The 24,562-nt window shown below is 43.6% G+C and overlaps 1 protein-coding gene across 7 annotated transcripts in view; it reads left to right on the top strand.

Annotated features, from left to right (window-relative positions):
• The first annotated feature begins 602 nt into the window (after positions 1 to 602).
• FCRL5 (Fc receptor like 5) overlaps positions 603 to 24,562 on the top strand; it is a 42,828-nt gene continuing 18,868 nt past the window's right edge. For 4 of the 7 annotated variants that reach the window (XM_049880858.1, XM_049880854.1, XM_049880853.1 and 1 more), the window contains exons 1-8: positions 604 to 797; positions 4,362 to 4,382; positions 7,465 to 7,707; positions 10,051 to 10,305; positions 10,601 to 10,879; positions 14,348 to 14,626; positions 17,946 to 18,224; positions 19,778 to 20,056. In XM_049880858.1, the coding sequence (XP_049736815.1) occupies positions 767 to 797; positions 4,362 to 4,382; positions 7,465 to 7,707; positions 10,051 to 10,305; positions 10,601 to 10,879; positions 14,348 to 14,626; positions 17,946 to 18,224; positions 19,778 to 20,056 (1,666 nt within the window). In that variant the 5' untranslated portion in view covers positions 604 to 766. Of the gene's footprint in view, positions 798 to 4,361; positions 4,383 to 7,464; positions 7,708 to 10,050; positions 10,306 to 10,600; positions 10,880 to 14,347; positions 14,627 to 17,945; positions 18,225 to 19,777; positions 20,057 to 24,562 lie in introns of all 7 variants that reach the window. The other 3 variants (XM_049880856.1, XM_049880852.1, XM_049880855.1) reach the window with 2 other exon arrangements.

The raw sequence follows: 24,562 nt of genomic DNA, 5'->3' as shown, positions 1-24,562 counted from the left end.
AGCTTTTGGTTTGCAGCCGAGTTCTTAACCCCTGAACCACCAGGGCTTCAATATATACCCCAATAAAATAACACTACAAATACCAATCTACAACCCACTTTTTTTCTCTTCATATTAATCAAGGTGGTCTGAGTGGTACAAATGGTTAACTTCTCAGTTACTAACCAAAAGATTAGAGGCTCAAATCCACCCAGAGACATCCCAGAAGAAAGGCCTATCAATCTGCTTTCCAAAAAATCACAGCCATTAAAAACCTTACAGAGCACAGTTCTGCTCTGACATGCATGGTGTCACTATGAGTCAGAGCTGACTCGCTGGCAACTCATGTGCAGGTTTACCTCATTCTTCTTAATGGCTGTACTGAGTGTCGTCATATGGATGTATTGGAATATTTTTAAACAGTCCCATATCTACTTTCTTTTGTGTTGCTTCCAGTGTTCCGGCAAGTATGAATGATGCTTCAGTGAACACCCTTGTATGACTACCTTCACATCCTTTGGTTACGGTAATTTCCCAGTAGCAGCAACACGGGGCATGTGTTTTTTAACACCCTGGCATATATTTTCTCAATTTGCTCATAGGGCAGGAAAATTTGATTCGTAGTTAAAGAAGGGTACTCCCACTTCCCTTTTTCTCATTTAGCGATACATCCTGCTCTTTTCAAAAGACAGTTTCTCGAAGCTGCTCCTTCGGGCTGGTGTGATCAAAACCAAACTTTTTATCCTGAGCAAACCTCTCTCTGGTCTCAATCCTGGCCTAGGTCTTCATGCTGCTGTGGGCGTCACTGCTGGTTCTGGGTGAGTTGACGGTTCAATACAGGTTCTGGGAGGCCGGGGGATGTGTACGGTGGCCCCCCGCCCATAAGCCTGAGCCTTTCTTGGGGCTCAGCTGCTGCTCAGAGATTGTCTCTTGCTTGGAAAGACTGTATTCTCATGTTACTCTGTATAGCCCAGGGCTTCGTTTTTTGAGGCTTAAGGATGTGGTCAGAGCCGGAGAAAAAGGCCTTAAACTGTGCAGAGAAGGAAACCATAGTTATGACAATGATTAAGTTTTCATCCATTTTTTTCCCCAACAAATACTTCATGAAGTCCAGAAAATGTGTTATGTTTGTTTGTTTTGTGTTATACAGAGAAGACTCATCTCTGCAAAGGAGAGCAATTACTCCTTGTGCAAGAGGCCCAGACCCGGGTCCTGGGCATGGCAGGGCAAGGTTTCTAACATGAAGCATGCCACTTCCTCTGCACAAAAGTGCAAGCCACAGTAGTGACTGGCACCTTAAGAGCATGGCAGTGGAGGGGAAGGCAAGGAAAAACAAGGAATGTGACATCCTAACTGTGCCTGGGAGCGTGCATAAGTGCCTATCAATTCATACATACAAACTGATTTTTACCAAAGGTTAAAATATTTTAGTTAAATATGTTCTTTCATTTATTCAACAAGTATTTATTGAGTACTATCTGTGCACGGAGCCCTGGTGGCACAGAGGTTAAGCAGTCAGCTGCTAACCAAAAAGGTCGGCTATTGGAATCCACCAGCTTCTCCTTGGAAACCCTATGGGGCAGTTCTATTCTGTCCTATACAGTCGCTGTAAGTTGAAATCGACTCAACAGCAATGGATTTTATCTATGCACTGCCCTGTACTAGGTGCTAAGAATGATGGGAAGAGTGAGAGGCAGCATTTCTGTGCTCAGGAAGGTCATAATATAGAAGGACCTCAGCAAGGTCAATGTCCAAGAAATAGCTATGTAACAAAAGGCCGGTTAAATAGCCATCTGTGGCTCAAATGGTTTGAGCTCGGCTGCTAACTGACAGGTTGGCGGTTCTAACCCATCCAGCAACTCTACTGAAGAAAAGGCTGGTGATCTGCTTCCATAAAGATTACAGCCAAGAAAACTCTGTGGAACTCAGTTCTACCCTATAACAAACAGGGTCACCGTGAGCCAAAATCCAGTCACTGGCAATGGGTTTTTATTTTATATTTTTATTTCATGAAACCACCAATTGATGGTTCAGGAAGATAATACACTATGTGCCAAGTAGTTGGTAAAGCCTTCGTTAAACATAGAGGGCGAATAGGAGCTGGATAGGTAAAGATAAGGTTAGAGAGGTGTCATGGGTTGAATTGTGTCTCCCCAAGTATGTGTTGACTTGGTTAGGCCATGATTCCCAGTAGTGTGTGGGTGTCCTCCATTTTGTGATTGTAATTTTATATGAAAGAGGGTTGGGGTGGGATTGTAACACCAGCCTTACTCAGGTCACATCCCTGATCCAATGTAAAGGAAGTTTCCGTGGAGTGTGGCCTGCACCGTGCCTTTTATCTCTCAAGAGGTTAAAAAGGGAAGGGAAACTAACAGAAAGTGGAAACCTCATACCACCAATAAAGCAGTGCCGGAAGGAGAGTGCATCCTCTGGACCTGAGGTTTCTGCCCTGAGCTGCTCCCAGAGCAAGGGAAGATTGATGACAAGGACCTTCCTCCCCAGCCGACAAAGAGAGAAAGCCTTCCCCTGGAGCCGGTGCCCTGAATTCAGACTTCTAGCCTACTGGACTGTGAGAGAATAAACTTCTCTTTGTTAAAGCCATCCACTTGTGGTATTTCTGTTATAGCAGCACTAGATGACTAAGACAGAATTTGGTACCTAGAGAGGGGTCCTGCTCTAACAGATACCTAAAATGTAGAAGTGGTTTTGAAGCTGTGAATGGATAAAGAAGCAGCAGCCACAGAAGGCCAGCAGCAGCAAGGACCTTCAGTGGCAGAGAAGCGGCAGTGACAGACAACCAGCAGCAGCAGAACCAGGAGACCAGTGCCAGACAGTGCTGGAGGCCTCAGGAAAGGGGGGGCATGATACACACAATCATGCAAATTAATTGATTGGATTGGCCATAGCTATGCATTAAGGCCCTGGTCATGCACATTCACTGAGGTTCCAACAACTAAGGGACTCTGGATCTTGAAGCTGTCCTTGGACCTTCCCAGACTGGTGAGAACACCCATGCTTGGAAGAAGGTACAGCAAGTCCCTGGGGTCAATGGAAGCTTCATGCTGCTAGGACCTTTCCCAGACCTTGCCTGATGCGTCTCTTCACTTACATCCTTTCTGGTTATAATAAACGGGTAACTATAAGTATAGGTAATAAAACCCATTGCCGTCGAGTTGAATCTGACTCATAGCCACCCCATAAGATGAATAGAACAGCCCCATAAAGTTTTCAAGGGGCTATAATCTTTATGGAAGCAGACTGCCACATCTTTCTCCAAGAGTGGCTGGTGGGTTAGAATAACTGACCTGTCCATTAGCAGTAGAGCACTTAACCACTGCACCACCAAGAATAATCTGGTGAATTTTGTGAGCTGTTAGAGAGAATTAATGAATCCACAGGAGGCAATAAGGCAGCAGGGGCTGGCAGGACAGAGTTGATTTGTGAAGGCCTAGTTCTGGGTAGCTTGGTAACAAAGAAAGACTGCACCGCAGTCGAGGAAGAAGGATAGAGTCCTTCTAGCTTGTGACCTAGTCCCAGAGGATGAGAGAGAGAGAGAAAGAGACCTCCTGGTATGAAACGCAAGGAGTTATGCAGACTCCTGAGCCTACAGCTGGTGCCTGATGACCTGGCCCTGGGTGGCCAGGGATGATGTTTGACCTAACTCTGGGTGGTTAGGGTCAGAGAGGAAGAGACATGAAAGTGGCTGGCAACAAGGTATGGAGATATGGGAAGGTGAAGCCTGGATCCATTTTCAGATGGAAATTGAATTCACACTGATTCTTTCCATGCAGCTAATGATAAAGATGGGGTTTACCCACCTCTCCCTTTTGTAGCATCACATTTATCCTACACACCTGGGGTCGTTATGAGTCATAATTGACTTGACAGCAACTGGTCTGGTCTGGTCTGCACCACCTCTTGCCATATACAAACACTAACCTTTGCCTGGCTGACTCCTATCTTCCCATTCACAGCTTTCTCAGGCATGGCCTTCTTCAGGTACCTTCTGTGGTCCACCCCACCCTTTTCACCACACACACACTGGGTGGGTAGCCCTTCTGCCCCAAAATACCTCATGCATATTTCTATTGTTGCACTTACACCCTGTATTATAATTATATCACTGCTTCACGTTTCCCCCACCTGGCAACTTCTTAAAGCAGATTCCATTTTTCGTTCATCTTAGAAGTCCAAGCACAATACCTCGGATATACTAGGCATTCAATGAATGCCTGTTCAATTTTTAAATATGGCTTAACGAAAGAAATAATATGAATGGAAAAAATAGGCATGGCCACTGAAAAGTCAAAAATCCTTACTTTGTGCTCATTTCTGGCTCTTTATTTTGTTCACTTATTTATTTGTGTATTTATTTTTTGCAGCTCTCATCAGTGGAAGATTTGGTGAGTTCCCCTTTCTTTTGCTCTTCAGTGTCTCTGGCTAAGAGTGTCTCCCTAATAGATAGAGGTCCTTAATATTGCCTACTTTTCTTGCTGAGGCCAGAAAGGGTCTGTTGGCATTGCCCAAGGATCAGTATGGCTTCATCGTCAGCCTCTGGCCCTCCATAGATGACAGGGTGGCTGCATAAGCAGCCCTTGGCTTTCGCTAGACTCTGCACTTGCCCCTGTTGCAAATGGACCTCACTTAACCAGGCAGGAAATCTTCAACTCCATGGCAAGCAAGCAGGACTAGGGATAGAATGCTCTCCAGTCAACAAGCCAGGAACACCACTCTCAAGTCATCACACCCTGGAGGAGCCAGCAGGGATATTGCATCCTCGGCAGTGTCAGGAGTAAAATCCTCCAAGAAATGTATGGGGAGCGGAAGGATCCCTCCCTGGGCTCTGGCCATTTGTGCTTCTCCAGGATTCTTCACCCTTTGTGCAGGCACCACGTCTAGCTGGCATGTAGATGCAATGGACCATCTCTGAGATCACATGACTGCAGCACAGAGGAAAATTTTCCAGGCCAGCCAATTGCCTCTCCCTACTCACTAGTCCAGCAACTCATAGAATCAAATAATTTTGGAGCTATAACACACTTAGAGATTGTCTTGCGTAAGGCCTCATTTCACAGATAAAAAAACAAACAGGTAAGCGATTTGCATGGTTCACAGTAGAGCCAGGGCTTAAATAGCCTATCTCCAATGCCACGCACATTCCAGCAGATGAGTGATTGTCAAACATGAAAAATTTCTGTCAAATTCCTGAGAGTAATAATACTAGCTAGCATTACTATGTGCCAAAGACTAAGCACATTATATTTGTTAACTCATTTAATCATCTCTACAACCTTCTGGGATGAATATTGCTGTTATCCTTGTTTACAGATGAGGAAACCTGGGTGGTGCAAGTTGCTAAGCGCTTGGCTACTAGCGGAAAGGTTGATGGTTGCGGTGCAGTGAACTACTAAATATGGCCCTTTCTGCCATAGTCTTTGTAACTCCCACCAAATGACTGGGTGAAAACTATGCAAATGAGGAGCTTGTGGCCCATCAGGGGATTGAATAGCTTGTCAATAATGTAAATACGGCCCATGGCACTCTTTTGGGGGTGGGGCCATGCAAATAAGGTATATGAAACCCTAATGAGGGGATTGGTCAGTTTTGCCATCCCACTCGGCTTAAAACGAGACATGGAACAAGAGAGAAAGAAGCTATAACGTGGAAGACAGAAAGGCAGCAGAGGCAGCAGGACCAAGAGACTGAGAGAGAGCTATTAACACCGGAGATGGTAAGAGACAGCAAGAAGCAGCGGCAGGGAAATGGGAGCCTCAGAAGCAGCAGAATCAGGAGACTGGCAGGAGACTGACAGCAGATGGCATGGTGGGCTTTCTGGCTCCCAGAGCAGAATGCTGAGTGCCTTTGGGCAGTAGGCTTGCTGGCAGAGTAGGGTGCCTCTGGGTACTTGGTTGAGCTAGGTTTGCTGACCCACGGAGCTAAAGCTGAGCACCTTCTGACCAAGGCTCACTGGCAGAGTGGGTTGCCTCTGGGCACTTATCAGCAGAGTTAAGAGCTTTGTAACACTTGCCCAAGCAGGGTAGAGGCCAGGCGAGGGGCTGAGGGCAAGAGAGAAGCCTGTCTATTGGCACAGCTGAGAAGAGGCTGTCCTCATTGAAGAACTGTATCCTGAATGTTCCTGAGCCTGAATTGTAACCTGTAACTTCCCTGATAAACCCCATAATTGTAAGTATTGTCTGTGAGTTCTGTGTGGCCATTGGAACAAATTATTTTTTTTAGCAGAGAAGTAGAGAGTGCCATGGGAAGGACGGTTAGTGTCAGAATTGGTAAAAGGGCTGCAGGATGGAGGCATGTCTGACCTCTGCCTCAGAGTAATCAGCCTTGGGCTGCTGGTGCTGATAATGATTCTCTCACCCCTCCTGAAGTTAGAGGAAGTCAGATGCTGCCGCCAGCCTACGATTACAGTTGGCCTTCAGAAGTGGCATTTGTTGCAATGGAAGCGTGGGGCTTTGTAAGAGAAAGAACAAAGGCATGGCAAGTGAAATTTTTGATTCTTAGGTGGTTACTTTGGTTGTTGTTACCTGTAATGGCTGAAAGTAAGAGATGTTTTGCTGCAGCTGAGGGGAGAAAAGCCACACCTGGAATGGCTTGGAGCAAAAGCCAGGTTGATTAAACAAGATAGATAGGCAGTCGGAGTCCACAGACCAGAAGTCCGAAACCATATGCATCTGAGTGGGAAGACAGTCAAGGGGTGGAGAAGATGAGACTGGAATATTTTAGGTGCTATTATGAGTCCAAATCGACTCCACAGCACTGGGTACTGGGTATGGATATTGAATGTTTCTCTTATCTAGCATGGCGAATGGAAACCCTGGTGGCATAATGGTTAAGTGCTATGGCTTCTAACCAAAGGGTCGGCAGTTCGAATCTGCCAGGTGCTCCCTGGAAACTCTATGGGGCAGTTCTACTCTGTCCTATAGGGTCACTATGAGTCGGAATTGACTCGATGGCACTGGGTTTATTGGATTTTAGCTTGGTGAAACAGACCTCCATGTATGAAAAGCGTTGGATAAGTTAATCTCTCAAGATACTCTCAGTGCCAAAATCTTACGATAATAGGATTTATCCTTTTAGGAAAAGTGCAAAGTTGTCATTTTATTAACTCCTTGGATAGGTCTTTTGAATTTCTGAGCATGATGAAGTAGCAGGGTGGGAGTGACTTTCTCTTGGATCCAATTCCACAACAGGCTAACCAACAATTTTTCCCCCATTCACATTTGACAGTTAGTGGATCCTGCCGGTGTTGCTGTCTTGAGACCTTTTTGTTCATTGCCACTCCCTGAGCAATCATTCTCCCTCAGGGGAGGTGAATGCTGCTGGCTGACATGCAGCCTTGAACAAGCAGTGACCCTCCCCAGGGCCCTTCTTAGGGAGTCTCCAAACCAGGCTCCTCTGGGCTACCCTGGAGGAATCACAGCGCTGGGACTGCAGCACCTCTGCCTCACACTCTTCTCTCTTTGTCCTCAGCAACACTTCCCAGGCCTGTGATTTCCCTCCAGCCTCCGTGGAGCCCAGTCTTCGAAGGAGAAACAGTGCTTCTGACTTGCAATGTATCTGACTTAAACACACCAGGGAAAATAACATGGTACTATAAGAACAGAAAGCATGAAGCCACGGGAAACACCATCAGTGTTAATTTACCTGGAGAGTACCAGTGCCAGATCCAGAACTCAGCCACCAGTAAGCCTGTGAATTTGGAATTTCCAAAAGGTGAGAAATAAGTGAAAAAAACTAAAACTTCAGAAATCATTTCATTCAATCTTTCTCTCTAACTGGTACCATTCAATTTGGACAACCTGTGAGGAATAGTTTTGCTCGACACCATGGTTAGACAGACAAGGAGAGACTCAAAAAGCTCTCTGTATACCACCAGATAGGGAATGTAATTTGCTTCTTAATTTTAAATATAAAATTAAGAAATTCTAAATTATTTGAATCACTCATAGTTCATTCAGTCCAATGGGCAGTCATACCAAATAGCCATATCTGGAAGGACATATTCATCACACGTAATAGCTAAAGGTTATCGGTGAACCCTACAAACACTATCATTTCTACTGAACAGACAACTCTCTCTAAACCTATGTTCTTAAATTTCGATTTGAGTCAGGAATTGCCTGGGCAGCTTGTATACATACAGGTACCCAGGATCTACCCTATGTTTACTGAATCGAAATCTGCAGGAGGGAGGCTCAGGAATTTGTATATATTTTTTACAAGTTGCTCAGGCAAAAGGAAATTTGAGAGGTAATTTATTTAAACGATTCTTGAATCTTCTATAATTTTAAGCCTATAAAATCTTCTTGGGATGATAAGTAGCATGAGGTTTTTTCATATTTATATTATATATATATTTATCTCTCTCTATATATATATTTTTAAGTCCCTTACCTTTGAGTGGATTCTAATTCACAGCAACCACATGTGTTGGAGGGTAGAACTGGTCCATAGGGTTTTCTTAACTGTAATCCTTATGCAAGTAAATCTCCAGGCCTTTCTTCCTGGTGCCATTACTTGGGCTTGAATTGCTAACTTTTGGTTAGTAGTTAAGCACAAACCATTTGTGCCACCCAGGGATATGCGTGGGTGTGTATATATATATATATATATATAAACACACTAGGAAGATACATCGATATATGAAGAGAGAGAGAGGGAGAAAGGAAGAAGCATTTCCTTTTTTGTCATAAAACCACCTATTTTGAGAATTTGAAGTAGTATCTTCCTAGCTATAATGCTCTTTAATTTGGTGAACAAGAAAGAAGTGTAGTAGCAAAGAGCATGGACCCTGGAGTCATACTCCCTAGGTTAAAATACCATCCTCACCAGTTGCTAATAATGTTCTTGGGAAGTTATTTGAGTCCTCTGAAATTCATTTTCTCCATACATAAACGAGGTAATAATAACCTACATTATAGGAGTTTTGTGTGGAATTGGTTCAATGAAGTAATGCATGCAAGGTACATTGCCACCACGTATGTCAAGTACTTAATACATGTTAGCTGATGTTATTCCATCCAAATCTTTCATCAGTTCATAAAAGTTTAACCATATTCTCCTTTCAGGATCATATTTTCAGCCTGTCCTCATATTTTTCAGTAGATATGTGAGCAATTGATTTAAAGAAGCAAGCCAGAGAGAATTCCATTCCTGGAGAGAAAAAGAGGTCAGATCAGAATTCTGGGTCTGGAGGATAACACAGAGGACTCATGAAAGTTCCAGTCAAAACAGATTAATCCCAAATCAAGAGTATGCCTAGCAAGAGTATACCTTGGCAACACATTTAAAAAAATAAAATAAACTTTATTAATGCTCGTGCTCTTTGACCTGATAATTCTCCTTTAACATTTCACCTACTAGAACAATTATAGAGATAACCCAGACCCAGTGCCGTCGAGTCAACTCCGATTCATAGCGACCCTATAGGACAGAGTAGAACTGCCCCATAGAGTTTCCAAGGAGCACCTGGCGGATTCGAACTGCCGATCCTTTGGTTAGCAGCCATAGCACTTAACCACTACGTCACCAGGGTTTCCAGTTATAGAGATACACATCAAAAAATGGAGAACCTAAATGGTTAAGAAGACTCATGAAATAAATTCTGTCCTTCCGTTGAATGGAAAGTTAGCAGCTATTGAAAGCCAGGTTAAACCAGGTTCAGTAATGATGTTAATGACATAGGAAAGTGTTCATAGCACAGTAAGTGAAAAGCAAGTTATCAAATATATAAATGTTATCCCAACTCCATAAAAAGAAGAAAGTACAGACAGACTCTTTTGTACTTGGAATACATGCACATAGAAAAGAACACTGGAAAACTGGATGACAAAATGTGGGTGGTAAGATGATAGGTGATTTTTGTTTACATTTTTGCTTTCCAAATCTTCTTAAGAAACATGAGCTCATTTTAAAATCAGAAAAAAAAGAAATGCTAATTTCCTTAAGAATCCTTTTTTTCCAGTCCCCATTCCTATAGGATCTCCTTGGAATAATAATGAAAAAGTGGGAGAAACAAGAGGATGAGCCAAATAACTGGTCTTGTGTTTTCTACAGCACCACTAATCCTACAGGCTCCGGTCTCTGTGTTTCAAGGAGACTCCGTGGTTTTGAGATGCCAGACAAACGTGGATGTAGTGCTGGGTAATCTGAAAATCTACAAGAATAGAAAAATGCTGACAGCCCTTAACACCAGCACAAAATTCCACATTCATCAAGCAAGTCTGAAGGACAATGGTGAATATATTTGTAAAGGAGTTAAGGGATCTGGGACACGCGTTTCTTCAAACACAGTGAAAATCCAAGTTGAAGGTAAAGTCTTCATTGGTTTGGGAAATGGGTTAGTCACAGGAGGGTTCCTGGGATTAGAGAAGTGGAATAGGAAGAGAATGGTAGACTGGAATACTATGGAACCACAGGGCGCATTCGTACAAGGGACAGAGAGTGCAACAGGGCTTTGGACTGAAGGATGTTAAGCCGTAATGTCATCCCTCTGTTTGCCTGCTCCTGTATATTCTGTTTGCTCGTGTTGAGGATGAATTGTGTTTTTCTCCAGAGCAGTTCCCAGTCTTACTGCTCTGGGGGCTGTTGTGATCCTTCCCTCTAGAATTGTTTCCACCTCCTGTGCTGACATCCCGATACTCCCAGCTCACTGAAGGGACCCTGGTGACCCTGACCTGTGAGGTACAACTCCCTCCACAGAGGTCAGACACCCAGCTCCAGTTCCGCTTCTTCAGAGATGGACAAGTCCTGGGGTCAGGCTGGAGTCATTCCCCGGAATTCCAGATCTCTGAGGTGTGGAAAACAGGCTCTTACTCGTGCAATGCAAAGACAGTGACTTCCAATGTGTCGAAACAGAGTCGGGGAGTCCAGATACATGTACGCAGTGAGTGTCTGAGGTTTGCTGAGGCTGCGATGGGGCTGGGGCTTGGGCAGGGAAGGGCAGGCAGAGCTGCACATGAACGTGGGCCACTGGTTCCTGCCTGTGAGAATGGGAGCTCTACTAGAGATGAGATCTCAACTCTTCTGGTCACCTGAAAAGAGGTTGTGACCAGAAAGTCCAAGAAAAGAGAGACAGGATTTACTTTTTTCTTTCCATGCCATGAGATACAGCTCTTTCTTTTCCTTCTGAAAGCTCTCTTCCCTGACACTATATATTTTCTGCTAGGCCTGTAGCCATAAGCTGTGGGCTATGGCAAAGAACCAAGCCCCTCTGACTGGGTTGAGTGGACTGCTCAGTCAGAGGGACAGAGTCCTAGAGTGCTAGATCCCTGGAGCAGAGCATCTAAAAACAAGAAAACCACAGGACAAAGCTTTGGGAATAAGCTAGATTACAGCTTGGTGTCACTAGGGATGGTGCTGTATCCACTATTGCTTTTGCCTAAGTCTCTAAAACTGTGTAGATACTCAAGCGTGACTGCCAACCATTGCCTGAATGCCTCCTCTGATTAAATATGATCTGTCCCCCTAGGAAATCTTCTTGATCATTAGGAGGGAACTCATAGCCTGGTGTTCACACTTTTTTGATTGGCGGGGGCGGGGGGAGGCAGGGATCCAAATTCAGGGCAGATCAGCAATCTCTGGCCAAAGAAAAATTACGGATTTCAGCATTACTTGGCTAAGATAATACTCAGCTCTTGATTCGCCTGTCAATAAACAGAAGTCCAGCTATTCCTGGTTATGGCTCTTCTCTCACTGGCACCCAACAAATTACCCTCTTCCTGCTTCATCTCTAAGCCATCCTAATGTCTTTCTAGGCCCCCCAGTTCTCCAAACAAGCATCTGCCCCTTATGTACCTCATTCCTTGACCAACCCAGATGTCATCACACCCGTAAATGTTTCTTCACATCTCTCTTTCTGTTCTGGTTCCCAGCTTCTGTAGAATTAAATGTTTTCCTCTCTTTCCCCCTAGATTCTCAGATGCTTAAGTTCCTAACCAATCTACTGTTCTCAGTAGCTTCCAAAATCATTTACCTTTCCTAGTGATACAGAGGTATCTGTGTCTCAATTAACAATTAATTCTTAGCAATAAAAAAAAAAGCAACGTGCAAATCCATGTAGGATACAGAGACAAGTAGCAATATCATAGTTACTCCAAAGATGTAACTGTGAGGGTGGTAGAAACTGAGACAATATCGCCTCCTTTACCAGAATTCAATGCCATCTTGCCCCCAAACTGTTGTAGTTGTGGTAGTTGAGGGTAAACAGCTCTGTGGAGTCTTGAATCTCTGCTCAGTGCCATCCCCTACACTCAAGAAAAATACCAGGATCACTTTTAAGGAGACAATGATTCAGCATTGGACCAAGAGTCAGGAGATAAGCCCAGGTACAGGCTGGCCCTGGAAAGAGCCTACAGAGTAGCAACAGGCAAGTCTCCTAGCCCAGCTTTGACTCAGTTGTCTCAATTGTAACTAGAGAGGTTGGATGCAGAGAGAGTATAGGAGCAGAGGAGAAGGCCCTGGAAGAATCTGAAAGAGAGAAGGGTCAAGGGCAGAGCCCTGAGACCAACCCCAGTAAAGGGGGAAATGGAGAAGTAGGACTGGCAAAAAGATACAAACTGACTTAGGCAAGAGGAGGGAAAGTTCTTTCATGGTCACAGATAAGAGGTAAGGAGGAAGGACCTGATGCAGGTAAGGATGTGGGACTGGTAGCAGCAAGATGAGGGGCATTTGCGCCGGGGGTCTCATTTTCTCTGAGAAACAGGGGGCTGAGGTCATCTTAAAAAGGAGACAGAAGAGGAGAAAGGGCCAGAGACCTGATGGTAAAGGAAAAGACAAAATGGCCGGCATGTAGCCTAGGAGAGACAGCTGGTGAGAAAAGCCTGGGAGGTGGCTAGAACACCATGAGGGTCCAGTGAGGACTAGAGACTGTGAATTGGCACTGGCCACTGATTGAAACCTACGGTAGGAAACAGAAGCAATTTTATTCTCTTCTCAGTTCCTGTGTCTCAGCCTATCCTCACCCTCAGGCCTTCTGAGGCCCAGGCTGTTGTGGAAGGCATGATAACATTTTACTGTGAAGCCTCTAGAGGCTTTCTCCCAATCCTGTACAAGTTTTATCACAAGGATGTCATCCTGAAGAAGATGGAAGTCCATTGGAGGGCAACAGCGTCCGTCACACTCTTTCTGACCACAGAAGGTTCTGGGAAATACCACTGCTCAGCTGACAATGGCCTGGGGGTCCAGCACAGTAACACAGTGGATTTCTCTTTCCATCACCCATCTCTGGCCAGATCCCTCTCACAACGACCCCTTCAGAAATGTTGGCTCACCTTCCAGTTTCCTCTGTTTCTTCCTTGGATCAACCCAATGTCCTTTACAGCTTCCCCATTCACTGAGCCAAATGTCTGCCTCCTCCGGGCCTCCACCCTTTTCACTCCATTGTGCGTGGGGTCAGCGTGAATCCGGGTGGGGAGAGTTAGGGTGACTCCAGGGCAGCTAACAACAAGTGGGAGGGGAGAAAGAGGCTGTGTCCAGAGAGAGGTTTACGCTAAAATCTTAAAATGAAGATAAGAGGTCATGTGCAGGACCTGGAAGGAAGCCAGTTCCAGTTGACTGCAGCATAGAGTGAAATGTTTGGGACAGCAAGAATGAGGTTGGGGAGGGAGGCAAGGCCAGGTTATACAATCTTTGGAAGCACTGGTCAGGGTTTGGGCTTTATTCCAAAAGTTAACTGGGATGCCTGAAAAAGTTTTAATGCTGGGGAAGATCAATGGAGCTGTAGAGTGAAGAACGAACTGTAGAAGAGCCAGCCTGGAGAACAGCTAGGAACAGAGGCAAAAGCCCAGGAAGAGAGAGTCTAGTCCGATAGAACCCCAAGCCCAGTCCCAGCTGAGGGAGAAGGGCACCAAGAAAGACATGACTGAGAGAAGACAAGAAACTCAGAGAGTGTGTACCACAGAAACCAAGGGAAGAGCATGTTTTAAGCAAAAACTAGTGGACCAAATCAGGTAAGGCAGGATGATAAGAACTAAGTCATACCCACTGAAGTTAACCTCTGGCAGGAGGAGGGGCAGCTGTTCCACAGTCACAGGTCAGTGAGTAGGAGGAAAGAGCTGAGGCAGGGAAGGGTGTGAGTCTGATGGCAACAACATAAGGGGCTTCTTCTCAAGAAATAGGGGCGGGGGGGTTGAGGTCATCTAACAAGGGGTCGCAGGAGAGGAGGAGGGGCCAGAGGTCTGAGAGGAAAGACAGAATATCAGCATGGAGCACAGGAGAGAGAGAGAGATATAGGGTCCAGGGCCACCCTGAGGGCCTAGTGGTGGCTGGAGAATGTGAACATTCGCTGGCCACTGAGGGAAACCTACAGTAAAAAGATGATGCAACTGTTGTCTAATTTTTTTTGTTTTCTCAGTACCTGTGTCTCGGCCTGTCCTCACCCTCAGTTCTCCTGGGGCACAGGCTCTCGAGGGAGACATAATATCACTTTACTGTAAAGCCCACAAAGGAACTCCCAATATCCTGTACAAGTTTTACCATGAGGGTGTCGTCCTGAAGAGGAACTCTAAATCCGATGGAGAAGGAGCGTCCTTCGTGCTCCCTCTGACCACAAAGAATTCTGGGAAGTACTACTGCACAGCTGAAAATGGCTTTGGTGCCCAGCCCAGTGAGGCTGTGAGCATCCTTGTCACTAGTAAGTCCTGGGTTCCTACCACTCAGGCATCCCTCATCCAAATCTCTCTCCCAATGACCTCTTCAGAAGTCTGCATGTGCTTTCTAGTTTCCTGCCCTCGTTAACGTAATCACTTTCTTGTTTCCACTTCTCAGCAAACCAACTACTTACGGACTTCAGTCCTTTTTAGCCCTGGCTCAGCCAAATCCCTAAGAAAGCTCCATAAACTCCCAGCTTTTACTGAATGAATTTATTTTCTCAAGCTGTCTTTTCATGCCTTGTATGCGAGGAGATATTTAATCCCCAAGCCAGTTTTTCTTAACTAGATACATGGAAGTTTCTCATTTTACCTGCTACCTGTTCCCATTCAGTCAATTCCGACTCATAGCGACCCTGCTAGACGGAGTAGAACTGCCCCCTTAAGGTTTCCAAGGAGCAACTGGTGGATTTGAATTGCTGGCCTTTTGGTTAACAGCTGAGCTCTTAACTACTGTGCCATCAGGGCTCCTTTTATGCACTAGTACTTACATATTAACTTAGCTACAAGCACAGTCATATGGGCAAAAACTCTTCAAAGAGTTCTCAAGCAGTAAGTGCCCTCATAGTAAGCTTGGAAAGGACCAGAGGTAGAAGGAATGGAAGAGACGGCTCCCTCGGAACCAGCTCCTCAGTTTGCATGGGGTTTCCTTGATTCCCTGTCTTCTAACTTGTTAAAATAATTGTCATTTTACTGTATTATGTTTTCTTAACTTTTTGTTGAAGTATGATACACATTTAGGAAAGTATACAGTCCTAAGTGTGCAGCTCATGGTTACCCATGTAACCATCCCAAAAGTGTCATTTTAAGAGAGAAATTGCTTTGGTTTACTCTGACCTTCATTTAGTAGGGAGTGAATGCTCAATTTTCTTTATAGAAAACCGAAAAGGAAGGAGAGAAAAATCTTGAGTCTGGTCCATCAGCTGTTTTACATTACAAGAAAGCAGAGACCCACACAGGTGTCCCCAGTGGATGTGGGCCTGCTGTAAGACTATCCAAGGAATAAGAACAAGAAAAACAGCATAGCCAGATTCACAGACGAAGAACTGAGAGATCTCTGAGAGTGTAGCGTTTCTAAAGCAGGTTATCTTGACACCAATGAACTATGTCCTGTGTCTACCAACTCCTACTACTATGTCTGCCGATTATTTTCTTTCTCTGTCTTCCTGCTCCTGTTCCCGTGTCCTTCCTAACAGCTTTCCACTCTCCTTTCCTCAATCTCATGACTTTTATTTACTCATAACTTCTGCTAACCCCGGCATCCACTGCCTTGGGATTCTGGATACTAACTTCTCACTGTCTCATCATCTGCCTCAACTGCCAATGCTATGTGACTCACTTCCAAAGTAGTGATTCTGACTAGTTGGGCAGCCTAGCCTCTAAGATACCTCCTAGGCCACGGATAAGTCTCTCAGGGAGGGTCCAGAATCAGTATGTTTTAGCATTTCCTCAGGTAAGAATATTGTACAAATCAGGTTAAAAAACCACTAATTTTGATACAGAAACAGAAGCTAATCAACCATAAGAATTATGGTTATAGAATAGAAAGTAACTATCATACCAACCAACCAACCCACTGCCGTCGAGTCGATTACGACTCATAGCAACCCTGTAGGACAGAGTGGAACTGCCCACAGGGTTTCCAAGGAGTGGCCGATATATTCAAACTGCCACCCTTTTGGTTAGCAGTAGAACACTTAACCACTGTGGGTCAGCCTCAGGAATGACTTGAGTTAAAAAGTGTCCCGGGGCCATACTATCTGGTCTTGCTCCAGTCCCTGTCAGGCCAGTAAGTCTAATCTTTTTTGTGTAAGTTTGAATTTTGTTCTACATTTTTCTCCAGCTCTGTCTGGGACCCTCTATTGTAATCCCTGTCTGCACAGTCAATAGTGGTAGTCAAACACCATCTAGTTGTGCTGGACTCAGTCTGGTGGAGGCTGTGGTAGTTGTGGTCCATTAGTTCTCTGAACCAATCTTTCCCTTGTGTCTATGATTTTCTTCATTCTCTCTTGCTCCAGATGGGGTGGGACCAGTAGATGTATCTTAGATGGCTGCTTACAAGCTTTTAAGACCCCAGGCACTACTCACCAAAGTAGAATTTAGACCATTTTCTTTATAAACTATGTTATACCAATTGAGCTAGATGCCCAGAGACCATGGTCCCCAGCTCTCAGCCCAGTAATTGGGTCCCTCAGAGAGTTTGGATGTGTCTATGCAAGACTGTAAATCTTTACAGAAGCAGACTGTCACATCTTTCTGGAGAATAAAGAATTGATTTGATAATTTTTTTTTTAAATAATGACAAATTTCAGCATTTTCATCTGTAAATTATTTGAGTACTCTACAGACAGTAACTCAACATTAATAGATTATAGGTAACTAACAGCCCATGAAAAATGGACTAGTAGGCTGTAAGGTCACATAAAATAGAGTGAGTGAATAGTTCAGATGGAGCAAGTATAGAGGCCAAAACCAGGGAAAGAGGGTAATTCAATTAAAACGCTGCATTTATAGGACTGTAATTGACCAGGGACTAGGGAAATAGGAACTCTTATATACTGTTAGTGCAAGTGTAAATTGGTTCGTCCTTTCTGAGGAACAATTTGGCATTGTATATCATGATTTAAAATGCTTATATTCCTTATTCCAGAAATTCCACTTCTATGAATTTATCCTAAAAATGCATGTACACATACACAATGATATATCTATAGGGTTATTTAATGCAGTATTATTTGATATTATTTTAAAAATCAACCTAAACGTCCATTAATAAGGAATTGGCTAAATGTTTTATGGTAAATCCATGCAACGGAATGCTTTGCTGTTGTTAAAAATAATTGGATAAATTTCACCAAAAATCATCAATTTGTACATTGAAAAGCACTGTATTTTATTGTATGTAAATTACAATAAAGTTAATTTAAAAAACAAATGGTATAGATCTCTAAGTAAGGCTGTAGAAAAATGTCTATGATATGTTGCAAAGAGGAAAAAGCAGCTTGTAGCAGTGTGTGTATTGTGACGCCATGTATGTGGGTTTTTTTTTTTTTTTTTTTATCTATTTAGCTATGAGTAGAGATGTGTGTGTATATACATTAAAAAGATCTAGAAAGTACCACCGAATACTCAACAGATGTGATCTCTGGAAAATGGAAATAAAGGAGATGGGAGAACTTTTCATTTTTATGTTGTGCAACTCTATAGAGTTTGATTTTGACTTTTTTTTTTTTAATGAGGTGCTTCTAAGTTTTTTTAATTAAAAAAAAATGCTGATATCTGCTAACCCGTTTCCTCTTTCAGTTCCAGTGTCCCACCCAGTCCTTACCCTCAGGGCCCCCAGGGCCCAGGCTGTGGTAGGCGACATGGTGGAGCTTCACTGTGAGGCTGAGAGAGGCTCTCCCCCAATCCTGTACCGATTCTATCACAATAATGTCACCCTGGGGAACAGCTCAGCCAGCTCTGGAGGAGGAGTGTCCTTTAAACTTTCTCTGACCGCAGAGCATTCTGGGAGCTACCACTGCACAGCTGACAATGGCCTGGGGGCCAAGAGCAGTTATACAATGTCACTCAATGTCAGAGGTAAGTTGGCCTTCCCAACCAGCAGCACTATCTTTCCCACCTTCCCACCGTAGCAGAACCTGGAGCTACAGGGCTCCAAAGGGCTATCCGCTGTGTGACATCATGGCAGGCCTGTGCTTCCAGAGCCTCCATCTGGGAGTTCTGGGTTGTACATTTTCAGGAAGTTGGACCTGCTCTTTGCTTGCTCTGCCTTTCCTTGTAGCAACACTCTCCAGCCATTGTAACCCACATTCCCCTAATGTAGGAGTGTAGGTTTTTCAAAACACTAACTATATCCTGCTCAACAATGATCAGAAAGAAAGGAAGTTATAAAGTTCCATGTGTCTCGTCTGAAAAGAGTTTTAGTTGTGGTTTCCCCTACCTGTCAAGTAATAAAAAGGCCAAGGCATTCTCTTCCTTTGTGTCTCTCTCCCTCACCCCTCATGGCCAGTTAATCACTAAGTCTTGTTGATTTTACTTCCTAAATATTTTTTGGATCTTTTCTTTCCATTTATACCACCACTAACTAGTCAAATCCACCATCATTTTGACCACTGTATTGCTACCTACCTGCCTATCTATCTACTCCACTGTGACCCACTACAGGCTACTTTTAAAACTGAGGTCAGAATGGTCTTTTGAAAAGATAAATTTGGTCATCTTACACCCCTGTATAGATACATTTATTGAACCCCATTGCTCTTTAGAGAAGGATCAAAACCCTTATCACGCTCGTGAAGCTCTGCCTAGTTCTCCAGCCTCTCATTTCGTGGTACTCTCTGGACCCTGCTTTTGGAGCTCCTGCCATCTTGTTTCAATAATTCAAACGTGCCCAACTTCCTCCCAACTCAGGACCTATGCACATGCTGTTTGCTCACCTGGTACACTCTTTACGTCCCTTCTCTCCTGGTTAACATAAAGAAGCTTTCCCTGACTAACCCATCCTAGATCAGGTCCCAGTGTTACACATTTTATAGCACCTTGTTCTTCACTTCGTATAGATTATAAATGTATTAATTCTATATTTGTATAATTATTTAATTGTTCCTCTAGCTTCTTGAGAGCAGGGACTTGTCTTTCTCACCATTGAATCCCCAGCATATAACGTAATTTCTGGGTCTTACAAATTGCTCAATTGATTTTTGATGAAAAAAGAAGTAGATAAATTGTTCAATACTCATTCTTTTGTGGACTCCACTCCCAATGTGCCCAGGCTCAGTTACATCCCTGGCTATGTAAGCAAAAGTTCTCTCCTATTCCTCACTTTCCTTTGAATACATTGCTCCTATTCTCCAATTGTCCTTTGACTTCTCAAATGCGTCAGTTCTAATTTAATCTTTGTTTTTAGATTCCCCAAACACATTTGAGATTGTATATCTAAGTACTCCTAACTATACACAGCACTACACAAATGTCATTGTTTCTCCAGATTTGAAGAAATTTTATCGGAGTTCTGAGTGATGTCAGCAGGTCATTGAAAACAGAGAAAAGCATTTTCCTAGTAGAAATGCCTCTAACAGAAGGAATATATTTAAATAGTAGAAACTGACAGTAAACTGTTTTTCCTCCTTCAGTTCCAGTGTCTCGCCCTGTCCTTACTCTCTGGACTCCTAGGACCCAGTCTGTGGTAGGCGACTTGGTGAAGCTTCACTGTGAGGCTCAGAACGGCTCTCTCCCGATCTTATATCAGTTTTACCATGAGGATGTCACCCTGGGGAATAACTCAGTCCTTTCTGGAAGAGGTGCATTCTTCAATCTGTCTCTGACCGAAGAACATTCTGGGAATTATTCCTGTGAAGCCAGCAATAGCCTGGGGGCTCAGCTCAGTCAGGTGGTGACACTCAATGTCAAAGGTAAGGTAGCCCCATCTTCTCTCTCTACTAGCTAAAAGTGGAGCTACAGGATTCCTTAGGGCTCTTTGCTGGTGTGACATCCAGCATAGTTCCTGCCAATGTAACCTCCATTTGGAGGTCTGGGATCTTTCCTGTGGCTCTTTGCTGGTGTGACATCCAGCATAGTTCCTGCCAATGTAACCTCCATTTGGAGGTCTGGGATCCTTCCTGTGGTTATACTTTCAGGAAATGGGGTCTTTCCAGGAGTATAGCTCAAGCAGTCTTCCCTCATTAAAAATGCAAAGACTTTTTAAAATACAAACTATATTCTGATCTGCAATTATGATACAAAAGAGAAACCAAAGAATTCAGAGTGAGGGTTCCTCTGTCCAAAAACAGTTCAAGCCATTCCTTGCCTGGATTCTTACTAACTCCCAACAAGCATCTACTCTTGAGCTTCTTTCATTACCAGGGTTACAAATGTGCCCCATATTTCCACGTTAAACTCCTATATTAACATGAATTATATGCACAGCTTTTCAGGAGAGACAGCCAGTCCAAGGATCACTGTTATTACAAATTGATCCTTAAAGCAATGGGGAAATGGGCCAGGGCAGGGAAGGGGGTAGCAGGATAACATGGGCTGGAAATGAATCTAATCCCTCCTTTGTCCAGGTTGTCACTTACTTCTTGCCATTAATTTACTCTCTGAAGCAAAATTTCTGGTATGCTCTGAATCTGTTTGCGGATGACACCTCTATAAGCCAAACCTCCAAATCCCTTTTTAGGGAGGCCTGTGGTATAGCAAGGAGCTCTGGTGGCCCAGTGGTTAAGAACTTGGTTGCTAACCAAAAGGTGAACAGTTCGAATTCACCAGCCACTCCTTGAAAACCCTATGGGGCAGTTCTACTTTCTCCTATAAAGTCGCTATGAGTTGGAATTGACCAAACGGCAACGGGTATGTGTGTGTGTAGTATAACAAAGAGCCCTGTTGACACAGTGGTTAAGAGCTTGGCTGCTAATCAAAAAGGTCAGCAATTCAAATCCACCATCCACTCCTTGGAAACCCTATGGGGGCAGTTTTACTCCATCCTATCTGGTCACTGTGAGTCAGAATTGACTCAACGGCAACCAGTTTACAGGTGGTATAGCGCGGAGTTCCTGGGTGGTGCAAATGGCTAAGCATTCTACTATTAACAAAAGCCTGGTGGTTTGAACCCATCCAGGGATGCCTGAGAAGAAAGGGCCAATAATCTGCTTCCAAAAGATCACGGCCTTAAAAACCCGATGGATCAGTTCTACTCTGCACACACGGGGTTGCTGTGAGTAGGAACTGACTGGGCAGTGGCAACTAGTTTGGGTTTTTCTTTCTTTTTTGGCAGTCTAGCAGAAGCATGCTGAGGGCTATTGAGATAACCATTCTAGACTTGGTTCTGAAGATAACTAGCTATATGGCCTTGGCAAAGCATCTTGCCCTGTATTGACCTCAATTTGCTCACCTATAAAGAGAAAGTGTGAAAATCAGACTAGATGAAAATCGTGGAAATCCCTAGCCCTAAAGTCTATGATTTTGGTGGAGAGGGAACATGGAGTACCAGGATTCAAGGGTTTTTAGAAGGAGGAGTGCAAAAAAGAGAAGCTGGAAATCACTGTTCCCAGGATATGTCCCAGTGAAATGGAAGACCACGAAATGGTCCAAAAACACACCCTGAGATGCCTAAAGCAAGATAAGGACAGATATCCTCGTCTCTCTTGGTTGTATCCTGGGTCCCGGGGTATCATAAGGAATAGAAACGAAGTCACATGAGCATGTTGATTTGTGAATGCAAACCTGGGATTCAGCATCTCATCAGCTGTCCAGCACAGCCATCTTGTTGGCATCCAGGAGATGATGATTTCAGCTTTGATATTTCTCATTCAACCAGCCCATTCTCCTTTCCCCTCCAGCAGCACCTGCCTCAGCCAGCTTTCCTCTGAGATTCCTGAGGGCTCTTGCCTCTTAGGAGAGGTGTATCTAAGGTAAAGCAGGTAGGGTGCATGCCCTGGGTGCCGCTTGAGGGGCAGGGGCACCAATGAACAGTTTCTATTGTCCATCACAGTTCCCATCGCCAGGTGTGAGAGATCATTCAGCAATTTAAAACTAATTGCCATAGGCACTAATTTCTGTAGATACACCACTGCCTCTTAGATCTACCACACAGGCATGTTCTGCTGATCTAGTGCTGCTCCATATATCCTTCAACACAGCCAACTAGCACACCATAAATTCTATGCTCTATTCATAATTCTCTGTTCATCCCCACTCCCTTCTCTCTATGACTTCCAGAGACAAATGCATGTTATTTCTGCCACTGTTATTAGTGTATCTAAAGGGCTTCTTGTCCAGCCTGAATGAATTGTGTCTGAGTTCTGGAACTAGGACATAGGTCATGGAGATCAGGAACTGCCAGGAAAGGGACATTTATCATTATCATCATCGCCACCAACATCATTAACACTTAACTGAGCCCTCACCAGGTACCAGACCTGTGCCTAGTTAGTGCTTTACATGAGATATCTCATTTAATATTTAAGATACATCTATTAGATTGGCAATATTTTATCTCCAATTTACAGGAGAGGGAAATGAGGCTCAGAGAGATGTGTAACTAACTTACAGTCACACAGCTTGCAATGGTAAAGCCGGGTTTGAAACATCGGCATATCCAACTCTTTTTTGTTTTGTTTTTAATTTTTATTGTGCTTTAAGTGAAAGTTTACAAATCAAGTCAGTCTCTCATACTAAAATTTATATACACCTTGCTGTATACTCCTAACTGCTCTCCCGCTAATGAGACAGCCCCCTCTTTCCCTCCACTTTCTCTTTTCGTGTCCTTTCTGCCAGCTTCTAACCCCCCTGCCCTCTCATCTCCCCTCCAGATAGGAGATGCCAACGTAGTCTCTAGTGTGTACTTGACCCAAGAAGCTCATTCTTCACCAGCATCTTTTTCTCTCCCATTGTCCAGTCCAATCCCTGTCTGAAGAGTTGACTTTGGGAATGGTTTCCTGTCTTGGGCTAACAGAAGCTCTGGGGACCATGACCACCGGGGTCCTTCTAGTCTCAGTCAGACCATTAAGTCTGGTCTTTTTACGAGAATTTGAGGTCTGCATCCCACTGCTCTCCTGCTCCCTCGGGAGTTCTCTGTTGTGTTCCCTGTCAGGGCAGTCATCGGTTGTAGCCGGGCACCATCTAGCTCTTTTGGTCTCAGGCTGATGTAGTCTCTGGTTTATGTGGCCCTTTCTGTCTCTTGGGCTTGTAATTACCTTGTGTCCTCGGCGTTCTTCATTCTCCTTTGGTCCAGGTAGGTTGAGACCAGTTGATGCATCTTAGATGGCCACTTAAATGGCCACTTGCTAGCGTTTAAGACCCCAGACGGCATATCCAACTCTTAACATTAGTCTACATTATGACATTTCCTTTATCCCTTCTGCCCACATTTTAAAACAACTTTTAAATTTTTTATAATTTATCTTCATGATTAAAAAAAAAAAAAAATACTACAAAAGGACATTTTCTACCAGCTACTTCACAAATTCACATCCACACATTTCCCAGACATAACCACTGTTAATAGATTTACGTGTATTCTTCTGGAAATATCTTATAAACATAAAAGCACAGAATTTTTTTTTTACAAAATTAGAGTCTCATGTTGTTATGCAACTTGCTGTTTTCACTTAAAAAATCATCTTGACTTTAGTTTTAACAAACACATCTTGTGCATCTTTCATATTTCATTTACCAGTCAACTAGGTTTCTTCTCATTTTTGATATTATAAAAATGCTACAACAGAGTTTCTTGTACATGTATCTTTGCATATCTTATGTCAGTATTCTTAGAAGAGATATTCCTAGTACTTTTGCTGGGTCAAGGTTTATGTGCAATTTAAATTTGGTAAACACTGGTTGCCGTCAAGTGGATTCCAACTCATGGTGACCCATGGGTGACCAAGGAGAACTGTGCTCCACAGGGTTTTCGGTGGCTGATTTTTCAGAATTAGATCACCAGATCTTTCTTCCAAGACACTTCTGGGTGGACTCCAACCTCCAACCTTTCATTTAGCAGCCAACTGTATTAACCATCTGCACCTGCCAAATTGCCATTCAAGGAAATGTCTTGAATTTGCATTCCCATCTAGAGTAATTCAGAGTGCCTGTTTTATCTACAAATTCATCACTATTATCCATCTTTTTAAGCTTTGCCAACCCGATAGATGGGAGAAATGGTATCTTATAGTTGTTTTCATTTGTATATATTTAATTAGCAATGAAGATGAGTATCTTTTTTATGTATTTATTGGTTATTTAGATTTTTCGGTTGTTCATGCCCTTTTCCCATGTTTCTACTGGATTTTTTTTTTTTTTAGTGCATTGAAAGTTATTTGTAGATGATGGCAATTAGCTTTACCTGTCTTATGTATTTCAACATATTTTTCCAAGATTGAGATCTTACATTTGTCATTTGCATATAATATTTTTTGTTCCTT

This window comes from Elephas maximus, chromosome 3 (assembly GCF_024166365.1).
Source record: "Elephas maximus indicus isolate mEleMax1 chromosome 3, mEleMax1 primary haplotype, whole genome shotgun sequence".
NCBI lineage: Eukaryota > Metazoa > Chordata > Mammalia > Proboscidea > Elephantidae > Elephas > Elephas maximus.
The sequence above is the reverse complement of the archived record's forward strand: the minus strand, read 5'-3'. Positions and strand labels throughout refer to the sequence as shown.